The sequence below is a fragment of the Bombina bombina genome, chromosome 6 (assembly GCF_027579735.1).
Source record: "Bombina bombina isolate aBomBom1 chromosome 6, aBomBom1.pri, whole genome shotgun sequence".
In the NCBI taxonomy this organism is placed as follows: domain Eukaryota; kingdom Metazoa; phylum Chordata; class Amphibia; order Anura; family Bombinatoridae; genus Bombina; species Bombina bombina.
Genome location: NC_069504.1, coordinates 436376514 through 436388609, shown reverse-complemented (window position 1 = coordinate 436388609; position 12096 = coordinate 436376514). Strand labels below are relative to the sequence as shown.

General features: G+C 34.2%; 1 protein-coding gene across 2 annotated transcripts in view; it reads right to left on the bottom strand.

Annotated features, from left to right (window-relative positions):
- The window catches only part of ACSL6 (acyl-CoA synthetase long chain family member 6), a 166892-nt gene that overhangs the window by 19064 nt on the left and 135732 nt on the right, over nucleotides 1–12096 (bottom strand). For both annotated transcript variants that reach the window (XM_053717195.1, XM_053717194.1), the window contains exons 16-17: nucleotides 1962–2078; nucleotides 1386–1529 (exon numbers count right to left, since the gene is read on the bottom strand). In XM_053717195.1, the coding sequence (XP_053573170.1) occupies nucleotides 1386–1529; nucleotides 1962–2078 (261 nt within the window). The remainder of the gene's footprint in view (nucleotides 1–1385; nucleotides 1530–1961; nucleotides 2079–12096) is intronic.

Here is a 12096-nt window from a genome sequence, read left to right as displayed (position 1 = left end):
GCAGGAAGAAGCATGCGGGGGGATTGGCGATCTAGCGTTTCAGGAGAAGAAGGTAAGTATTTGTAAAATCCGGTGCAATGTAAACTTTCATGAATGAAAGTGACCCTGTTTTAAATAGGTTTTTTTTTTAAAAGCGGGCACTTTATCATGAAAGTTGACATTCACTGTAAGCTTTACAGCAGAATTAACATGGGCATATAATTCACATTCATGGCACTTCCCAGTCAAATGTAATGTTGTGGGAAACATGCAATTGTTTTCACTGCTTCGTGTCTTTAAGTTTAAACTTGAAAGTTAATTTCATTTAAAATTATTTGTTTCAGATTATTATACCTATCAAATAAAATCATCTGGTAGCAAGCATCATCTAATCTCTTCAGTATCATCAGTACATAAACTCGCTGCAAGGAAAAACTTGCATAGTTAAAGGGATAGGAAAGTCAAAATTAAGAGTATGTTATTTTAGGACACTTTTAAATTCACTTCTATTTTCAAATGCACTTCATTATCTTGGTATTCCTTGTTGAAAAGGAATATGCACATATCCTACACTAGTGGGAGCTAGCTGCTTATTGGTACCTGCACACATTTATCTCTTATGATTGGCTAACCAGATGTGTTCAGCTAGAAGTGCAATGCTGTAACTTCAGGATAACAAGAGAATGAAGATTATTTGATAATAGAAGTAAAATGGAAAGTTGTTTAAAATTGTAGTTTCTATCTAAATCATGAAAGAAAATGTTGGGGTTTTCTGTCCCTTTAAATTCTGAAGTATTTTCTAAAAGTAGTCAGCTACTTCTATAGCCCATATTTTATTTATTTATTTATTTATTAGTGTAGTTTCCAACAAAATAATTGATTTCTTTGTATCTCTTTCAACAGCAGTGTCTAAAGAGCTGCTTTACTAATATTTAATCCTCTTCATCAACCTGCTTAATCAACTTCATATATCACTAGAAATGGAGAGATCATTCTCACTGGAATATCTTTGAGTACTTTGTGGGGCCCATTTAACAAGCTCCATAGGGAGCTTGTGGGCCCGTGTTTCTGGCGAGTCTTCAGACTCGCCAGAAACACCAGTTATGAAGCAGCAGTCTAAAGACTGCTGCTCCATAACCCTGTCCGCCTGCTCTGAGCAGGCGGACAGACATCGCCGGGGGGTGGCGTTGCACCAGCAATTCTTGTGAGCTGCTGGTGCAATGCTGAATACGGAGAGCGTATTGCTCTCCGTATTCAGCAAGGTCTGGCGGACCTGATCCGCACTGTCGGATCAGGTCCGCCAGACCTTGTTAAATATAGGCCATTGAATCTAGCTAGCATAACAAATATGGTTACTTCAAATGCACAAACACATTAATACACATTAAGTTGCAACTAAGGCTTACCTGCAGGCTGTCTCCATGGACATATATTTGCGATACTGGTTCACTACGGATATAAATGTTCTCAATTTTTTCTGGAGCAATGTACTCTCCTTGTGCCAGTTTGAATATGTGTTTTTTCCGGTCTATAATTTTAAGTGTTCCATTCTGTAGGTGACATATAAAAAAGCTAATGAATACTACTTAAATCATGTAATTAAATATGATGCAAATATTTTTTTAATACAGACATACAAAAATATAAATCCTTCTATATTTCTGAATAGACATTTATCATTTCTATTTATAAGACATTTACATAATAAATAGAAATTAATCATTTATAATGTGTAACATTAAATTCAAATAAATACACTTTGTAGAGCAATGATCTATTTTACTCTATGTAATAATATACATTTAAAACTGTTTTTATGAGTCTATAAAATTATTTTGAGATGGACACTTGAAAAAGACAATGTAATCATATAAAATATAACAATATGCTATTTTACTTTAGAATTCAAAGAATCAAACATTCACAGTGCATTAAAATATGACTTTATTTCTTATAAAAAATAAATGCTAAATATTACATACTGGCAGCCACTTTCCAATATCTCCAGTGTAAAGCCAACCATCATTGTCCAATGCTTCCATTGTTTTTATCTTGTCTTTAAGGTAACCTTTAAAGACATTTGGTCCTTTGACACATATCTGAAAAAATGTATGTGTTATACATGGTAAAAATCACTATTATACAACATTTAAGGCGGTACCAACATAAATGCAGTATTTAAATTACTGTCAGATTATTTGTTATCAAGTATCAAACATTTTAAAATCCTTCAAAACATTATCATTATCTCATGGGATGGATTCAAGTCTTGTCAGTAATCTTATCACACAGTTTAACAGGGTAATTTTGGTTTAATGTAAAAAGCCCCCTAAAAAATATGCCTTAAAAGCCCCAAGAAAACTACACCTAAAACCCCCAAAAACCAAAAGTCCTATAAAACAACTAAATATAAAAAGCAACAAAAACAAAGCCCCCGCTAAAAAAATACACTTTAAAAGCCCATAAACAACCTGGCAAACAACTTTGTTTATGGGGCTTTTTTAGGTGTATTTTGTTTTTGTTTTTTGGGGGGTTAGGTGTATTTTTTTATCAGGAGAACTTTTGTTTAAGGGGGCTCTTTTTTATTAAAGGGACACTGTACCCAAATTTTTTCTTTTGTAATTCAGAAAGAGCATGCAATTTTAAGCAACTTTCTAATTTACTCCTATTATCAATTTTTCTTCGTTCTCTTGCTATCATTATTTGAAAAAGAAGGCATCTAAGCTTTTTTTGGTTTCAGTACTCTGGACAGCACTTTTTTATTGGTGGATGAATTTATCCACCAATCAGCAAGGACAACCCAGGTTGTTCACCAAAAATGGGCCGGCATCTAAACTTACATTCTTGCATTTCAAATAAAGATACCAAGAGAATGAAGAAAATTTGATAATAGGAGTAAATTAGAAAGTTGCTTAAAATTACATGATCTATCTGAATCACGAAAGAAAATTTTTGGGTACAGTGTCCCTTTAAGGGCAGTTTTTATGTTTATTTTTATTTTTATTTTTTTTTGGGGGGGGGGGGGGTTGCTGAAAGTGGTACAAATGTGTCCACAATAAATGGTGTCTGTCAAAATAGAAAAGTTCAAAAAGCCTGTGCAATTGACTTATTTTTCAGCTAAAGCTGGGGTTAATACAGTGAAAATATATCAGAAATCCACATAACCAAGTTTTCTTATGGAATTTTTTTTAACTAAGAAATGGAAAGTAATTGGAACAGCACCCCATGGTGGCTTGAGATTGTCTCGGGTAGAAGTATTATGTGTTTTTAGATTGTGAGGCCATATGTATCCAATAAAAGATCCCAGAGAAGGTAATCAATTTTCAGTGGCAGGAGGGCAAGAAGAACAGAATGTTCAAGGAAAGCATCACATGATGAGGATTACTTGAGTGATCATAAATAAGGGAATACATATGACCCTGAAACAGGTCACTACTCAAGGAAAGTGATGACTGTTGACCCTTCTAGTCTATATATCTGGATGGCAAATGAAAAAGTGGTTTTGGAGAGACAGAAATAAGTCTAAGGAGAAATGCTTATAACAATTCAAGAATTTCAAGAAGAGCACTTAACTGGAATTGCAGATAAACCAAGAGTTCCAGAATGTCACCTTATTTTTGAGACTCTTAATGATTACCCCATATCATAATGCATCTTTCCATATGGATACACTGTTTGGATTAATTTGTAAACGGATGTATCTTTGTATTTTAAAGCTTGTATGGACTATGGTCAGATTGTCCATTTACAGGACAATGTTGCATTTGAAGTTGTGCCAAGCAAAACTTTTGAGCTAAAGAATTTTGGTAAACGTTTAAGGGAGTTGATGTGCAAGTGGGCTTGCTATTTTGAACACCAACCTCTTTGATGTCTGAATTGACATAAAAAACTGTGGTAGATTGGGGTTAATATTTCAGCAATTTTAGAATGACCTTGACATTCAGAGGTGCTATATTACAAATACAGATAACAAATAATAATAAGTAACATCTATAATAATCAACACTATTCTTAATCAAGTGTTTTGACAAAGTTACATTTGATATAGTTTTCATGTAAAGTTAAAAACTTTTATATGCAAAGACACAAATGTTTATATGGTTTTTACACAAAGATAACATTTTTTTTGGTATTTACATTTTCAATTCCATACATGTTTGTGATTGTTGCAAGTCGTTTTGAATAGGAGGTAAAACATGAATATGGATAAAGGCATTTTGGCAGAAATACATATCACTGCACACATCCATTCACGCCGTGCATCTTTTTAAATCTTGCTATATACATCATTCTCGCAATCTGTAAATTGCATTTTTATTACTACTAGCTTGTGAATCTTGAGGTCTGATGGATATACCAGTGCTTGTGTTGCACTATGCCCTGGGGATTTTCAGTTTCATGGGCATTTTGGTTGAGGTCCCCTGGCTAACATGAGATAATGATCTGATTGTCTAATTATCTCTTTCTAAGTTTTTGTATTTTACCTACATAATACAGGCCACTTATACTATCTCTGTCATCTTCCAAAGTACACACATAGTTGTTGTCTCATGACATGGACAGGCTTTGAATTGGATTCTTTAACTATTTACAATCTCCACTTCCATGTTGAAAGAAAAACATGGTTGGAATAGAACATGCAATAAAAATACAAATAAGACGTACATTTGGTCATACAGTGGACTTGCTCTGGGTATATGGCCTAAATGGGTGAGGCCAGAAGACCTTCTACTGAATGTCAGCAATAATGTTATTAAGGTGAATTATGAGGTATAGCCCACAAGAGAAACGTAATGACAGTTTTATGATTTTTATGATAGTAAAAATGGCAGGCAATAAAAGCTTCCAAAGCTGTCCTTGACAGAGGAATTGATGGTACCAATAAAGAGTAATGTAAATAAAAATAGAAAGATAGGAATCTAGTAAAATAGAATGATCAAGTTTCCTGTAAGTAGACAGCCTTAAAGAAAATGGATAATATCCATGTATTGTGGTTTTGAAGCCTGAAGACATAATGGATGCAGAAGATTGGCTTAAAAATGCCCTTTTACTTTACCAACCTCATTAAAATCATGTCCCTTTATGTTTTTTGTTATTTTTATGAGGATGGCCTGTTGGCATTCCACAGCATTTGTGTTGTTGAGGATGCAAATGGCATACTGGATCCACATCAGCATAACTGATTATTCTAAAACCTTTATCATTGAGAATTACATCTGAGTCCATCTTCTATTTTGGAGGAGTCTTAGTCTTAGTAACTTTAGAAGATGAACCAACATTTGCAGCACTTTCATCATCAGTTGGGTAACAGCCTTTTTATCACCTGAAGGTAAATAAGCCTGATAATTGAATACAGATTCCCAAAGTTTCACATCAATGGCGTAGGTTAATTCTATCGCTTTCGGTATTTCAAGGCTAGAGGCTTACAGGAAAGTTTTTTTATTGATAACCAAAGCATATATTCTAAGCACTTTGAGACTCCTTTAGTAAAAAAAAGAGTGCAGTATAAATATTACAATTATTAATATTGAAGTGGATATGAGAAAGTAGGAATAAATCAAAGGAGAAAATTAGGTGAAGAGTTAACATAATTAAATGAAGTATGGAATGAGTGGGAGTAGAGAGTTAAGCTGAATTAAGCAGAGACAAATTCAATGGAGAAAACTGAATGAAATGGGAAAATAAGTGGAGAATAAGAAAAATACCAAAATAAAACCAGTGATGAAGGAGTGAGTCATGGAGAAGGAAAATAATTGTAAAAAATAGATGGCTAATTAAACAGATTGAAAACATAGATTTGAAAGTAAACAGTAAGAGTAAACATGAGCAGGATATGGTGATTAAACTGGCAGGCAATATTAAGGTGAGGATGTTGTTGGTGGGTAAATGGTGGATTAGGACCCATTGATTCCATTGATTGACGGTGGAATCAGACCTACTAATTTAAGAATGACAGTGGAATTGGACCTGTTAATTTAAGAATAACAGTAGAATAGGACCTGTTGATTTAAGATTGACAGTAGAATAGGACCTGTTCATTTAAGAATGAAGAATGAATAGGAGAGGAATGAGTGACTCATGGAGGGGGAAAATAATTGGAAAAAAAGAGATGGCTATTGAGTAAGCATATACAAGACATTCCTTAATTAGCCCACCAAAAAAAAAAAATCTTAAATTTTATATGTGACAAACTGACACAAAAATATAATTTATTTGTACCTGATAAATTAATTTCTTTCTTGGTTGTGAGAGTCTACAAGATAATTACACTTGGGAAATACATCACCTGGCCACCAGAAGGAGGCAGACACCCCATACCAGAGTTTAAGTATCCCTGTCACTACTCCTTCCCTCCCAGTAGTGCATAGAGCCGAGTATAGGAAGAAAAAAAGGAACAGAAGGGGAAAAAGAGGTGCAAACTAAAGCTGCCACCACCAACTGAAAAAATAAAATTGGATAAATTTGTAGACTCTCACATGTTTTCTTTCTAATGGTTGTGAAAGTCCACAAGATAATTACACTTTGGAAACAATGCCCAAGCTGAGAAGTCCACAGATATGGGTGGGATAAAACCTTTTTTTAAATAAGGCAGGCACCTATTCACCAGGAACCACAGCCTAAAGGACCTTTGTGAAAGTATGTAGGGAAGACCAAGTTGCAGCCCGGAAGATCTGCTCTACCGAAGTGGAGACAGTGATTAGAATGAACTGTAATTCTTACCAGAGGTTGTTGAACCACCTCCAAGTAAGCCATGCGAATCAAACTCCACAACCAAAACAACAAAGATGCAGAAGTATAGAATATATTTCTTCTATTTAAAAAAGAGAATCAGAAAAAGGAAAATAACTCTAGACAGAGTTGGAATACACATAATAATAGGACACCAAAAAATAATAACCAGAACACACAAAAAATGGCAAGGAAAGAGAGAAAGTAATTTTAGAGATAAGAATGAATATGTACACAATGACTATGAAGAATATAAAGATAAAAATTTACTAGAGACAGAAAAATACTACACATGATAATTATGGAGGGTATCAGAATTATCAGAGTTACCAGAATAGAACACCATACCATAATACTTCAAATGATAACTATGGAGGGTATCCAAACCACCAGAGTTACCAAAATAGAATACCACACCAAAATAAGAGTAAACTCCACTAACCTAATAGGGAACAACATAGAAGAGGTAACTACTGGACTAATAAGAACTCAGGACAGAATCACTCCAGAGGCTCTGATTGGAATATACCAACCAATAAAAGATTTTAACCATTAATAAATGAAGATGCAACCAATTGTAAGGATTCTTTTTTAGAGATGGGTTCCCAAACATCAGGGACATCGAGATTATTACAAATAGAAAATCAAAAGAAACAAGAAAATCAAAGTGAAAGAAAAAGAAGAAAAGAGGCTGTAGAGGGGGAGGAAGAAGTAAAACACTGCAAAAACAGAAATAATACCAGAAGATACAAAATGTGGAATATTTAACTTAAGTGATGTTCAATTAAATAAAGAACAGGAAAGGGTTTTAAGTAAAGGCCTTTCATTTGCACCCACAAGCAGATTAAACAAGTTTGAGACTATGATTAATGTAAACCAATTTGTTAGAAAGTTAACACTAAAGAGACACTTCCAGAAAACCCCAATAGAAAGAGAAGTACTGCAAGGTAGATCAGAGCCCCATAATAAGTTTATCCACACTACATTGAAACCCAAATCGAGCTAATATCCGCTACATGATAAGGGAAAATATTTGGAACTCTTAGAGAAACAAGTGAAGGAAGATATGGAAAAAAAAGTAAAATAAATAGAAAAGTACAATATAATTTGACAAAAAAAGAGAAACAAATTGTCAAAGAATTAAAAGAGGATAACAGGATAATCTTTAAAGCAGCGGATAAAGGAGGAGAAGTTGTGATTTTAAACACATCAGACTATATAATAGAAGCAAATAGATTGTTAACAGACAAAAAAAACATACAAAAAACTTAATCACGACCCTATTCATTCACAAATACAACATTTTGTAGAATTAATAGATGATGCAAGGGAGATGGGAATTATTAACAATGAAGAATATAGATTCTTAAACATTATAAATCCAAAAACGCCCATATTTTACTATCTCCCTAAGATCCATAAAACTTTGATCAAACCCCCAGGACGCCCCATAATTTTCGGGTATAGGATCTTTGACCTAAAATATGTCCCAATATGTGCATCAATTTCTACAGAATTATGTACAAACCCTCCTGTCATAGCTAAGGGACACCACTGACTTTCTCTCAAATTTACAAAATATAGTATGGAAAAACCAATACATTTTGCTCACATGCAACGTCAACTCTTTATATACAAACACTGAGCACCAACTTGGTTTAAATGCTATAGATCAATTTCTAAATGGGGATTTTGAAATGCAAAATTCACAGGTTAAATTTATATTGGGTTGTATTTATTTTATTTTAACAACAACTATTTCAATTTTAATGGGGATTTTCACTTACAAATTAAAGGGCCGGCAATGGGCACAAGGTTTGCACCCAGTTACGCCAACTTATTTATGGGTCTATTCGAACAGGAACATATTGAAAATTCCCCCTGGAGTGCAAACCTTGTGCTCTTTAAACGCTATATAGATGATCTATTTATAATTTGGAATGGTGATCTAGAACTTTTACATTTATTATTTGAAGACCTAAATACTAACGATTGGGGTCTGAGTTTTATACACGAACAGAGTAAAACATCAATTAATTTTCTGGATATAAAAATTGAAAATAATAACATTTTAACAGAAACCTATTTCAATATGCAAACAATTATGTATATTATAACAGCTGCCACCTAGAGAGATGGATTGAAAACATCCCAAAAGAACAGTTCTTAAGGGCCAGAACAAAATTGCACACAGAAATCAAGGACTATGAGCATCAGGCAGACATCTTAGAACAAAAGTTTATAGATAGGGGCTATAATGCTATAAAAGTCCAAGAGGCCAAACAAGTTGCTGGTAAAAAGAACAGAATGAATATGTTACAATACAAGAACAAGAATAAAACTAAAAAAACACAGAATCCAAATACACATACAGTGAAGATCATAAACTCATTAGAAAGATACTTAATAAACACTGGCACCTGGTGAGGAAAGATCTCCTTCTCAGTGACCTAATAGAGGAACGCCCAGAAATCATTTATAAAAAAGCTAGAAATTTAAAGAACATTCTTGCACCCAGTCAATTTAATAATAAGGGACTAAAAGATATTGATCTAAAAGGAAATAAAATAAAAAAAATGTTTTCCTTGTTTGAAATGCAAGGCATGCCAGTACAGCAAAAAAACTAAAAAAGTATTAGCAACCCATAATAAATATGAAGTCAAATTAATGAGAACATCAGCACAGATCATAATGTGATATACCTCATACAGTGCAGGGCTTTTTTTGTGGGTGGTACTCACCGATACTGAGTACCGCCACTTATGCTAACTCATAACAGGTAATATTTGTAATCATCATGTAAATACTCTAGTTTTCACAATAGGGGGCTGCAAAATATATCAAAAATTGTAAATAATGTTGTCCCTTTGCTTTTCTCAAAGTTACATAGCAGAATGTATCAATCAATAATCAATGAGTACCGGCACCTTTTTTGACTACCGGCACTTTTTTTTTTTTTTTTTTTTCACAAAAAAGCACTGATACAGTGTACATGCAATTACCAGTATTTAGGTCAGACAAGTCGCCCATTAAGAGATAGAATCAGAGAACACCTCTTAAAAATAAAATGGGGTAACTGCAAACACTTACTGTCAAAACACTTCAAAGAAGTTCACAGCCAAAAAGTAACAGGGTTGCAATATTGGGGAAGTAAGAAATTGGTTAAGAACAGAGGTAAAGTTCTAGAAAAAGATCTGCAATATGCAGAAGCAGAATTAATTTTTAAATTCAAAACACTAACCCCTAATGGTTTGAATGCAGATTTCGACCTTAATCCATTCATATAGCAGCAGGAATAACAATAGGACTATAGCATACTACAATATAGTATAGATCATTATAAAGATAACAAAATTATTAACATATCCTGTCTGTTGAATGTGTATTTAACATGAACTATCTCATATAGATTATTTTTAATTTTAACATATGAGCTAAATGCAGTCTATTGTAAAGCTTCTTTATATCAAAAGTAAGTTGAAAATCACCAATACGACTTTGAAAGAGAAGAACACTTGTAATTAATATGTTAATTCACAATATGCCCCTTTAAATTCTGGGAGAGCAAATTGGATAGGAGGAGTCCAAAAGGATATAAAAACCACAGTATTTGAATCCAACAGCTATAAACTTTTTATAAAGGTGCAGGATACAGCACCGAAACGCGTAAAACAAATCTATCTGAACTGGATTCAAGTCTGAGAGTGCACTCTCCAATATTTGATTAAAGACTGGAAAATTGGAACTTTTTGATTGTTAGCCAATCAGGAGATTCAGAAAGATCTCGTGACCGCATCAGTCTGAGTGAGACGCTGAGACACAGAGAACAAACACGCTGGAAGTTAGCAGCAGATTTGGAGCTCATATGCAGTCAGAGAATCAGTGGTATTAGTCGTGGCTGAGAACAACACGGAGGTCCGGTAAGAGGGTTAGAGGGGTCATCTTTACACTTTCACTTATTCAACAAACAGGCTTTATCTGCCTTCACAATAAGGATTGTTATTCTATAACTCACGAACTATGTGACACCACACTGCACATCAAGCTAATTTGAACCAATAACAGGTTTCATTTGCCTTCACAATAACTTTGACCACATTTCACAAGAAGGCTTGTTAATTTATCACTCATGGACCAAGTGACACCACATTGCACATCAAGCACATTTGAACCAATATCTTTTCAGAGGTCTGCCTATGCTCAGACGGATTTTTTAAAACTGGTTTAATATTTTAATTATTATTGTCACCACAATATGACTAAGTGTCTGTTTTTAAGTTATGAATTTCAGGTTTTATATAGAATTTTTAGTAGCTATGTGCTGAGGTTTATATTTATCTCTGATGTAAAATACATTTTGTGTGTTATACAATTTTGTGTACATCTAATCCTTATCACCTAGATTTTTTTAGCGCTCCCCAGACTCTTTTTTCTAAAGACGTGGAAGTAGCCTTCTGGCCCTTGCAACGTCCTAAAAATACTACAAATAGACTATGAGATAGACAAAAAAAAATTGTAGCTTGTATATAACATTTTAATGCCCTGTCAACCTCTAAATTGTGTAACAGTCTTTCATTTGAAGACTTAGGATTAGGACATAAAGAAACAACCACAATATCCTGATCTATATTTTTTGTAGAAACCACTTTCGGTAAAAAAAAACAGGAATCATACATAAAACCACCTTGTCCTGATGGAACACCAAATAAGGTGGGTCACAAGACAATGCTGACAATTCCGAAACTATTCTAGCTGGAAAGATAGCCAACAAAAAGAGAACCTTCCAAGAAATTAGCTTAACATCCAAAGAATGCATTAGTTCGAATGGAGGAGATTGAAGAATTCTAAGGACAAAATTAAGGCTCCAAGGGGGAGAAACTAGTTTAACAATCGGCCTGATTCTGACCAGCGCTTGAGCAAAAGCTTGAATATCCGGTATGCGAGCTAACTTTCTATGAAGTAAAACAGAAAGAGCTGAAATCTGACCCTTAAGAGAGCTAGCTGATAAACCCTTATCCAGACCCTCCTGAAGGAACTGAAGAATATGAAGTATCCTTAAAGAATGTCAAGAATAACCTCTTACAGAACACCAAGAAAGGTAAACCTTCTAAAATCTTAGTAGATCCTTCTTGTAACAGGTTTGTGAGCCTGGATTAAGGAATCTATCACAGAGTCAGAGAAACCTCTCTGAGTCAAAATCAACCATTCAACCTCCCAAGCAGTCAAGATGAGAGATTGCAGGTTCTGATAAAAGAAGGGAACTTGAGTGAGAAGGTCTGGAAACTAAGGAAGGTGCCAATGAGGAGAGCTGGACATGGGTACTAGGTCAGCATACCAGGTCCTTCATGGCTAAGTTGGAGCTATCAGAATAGCTGACACATTCTCCTG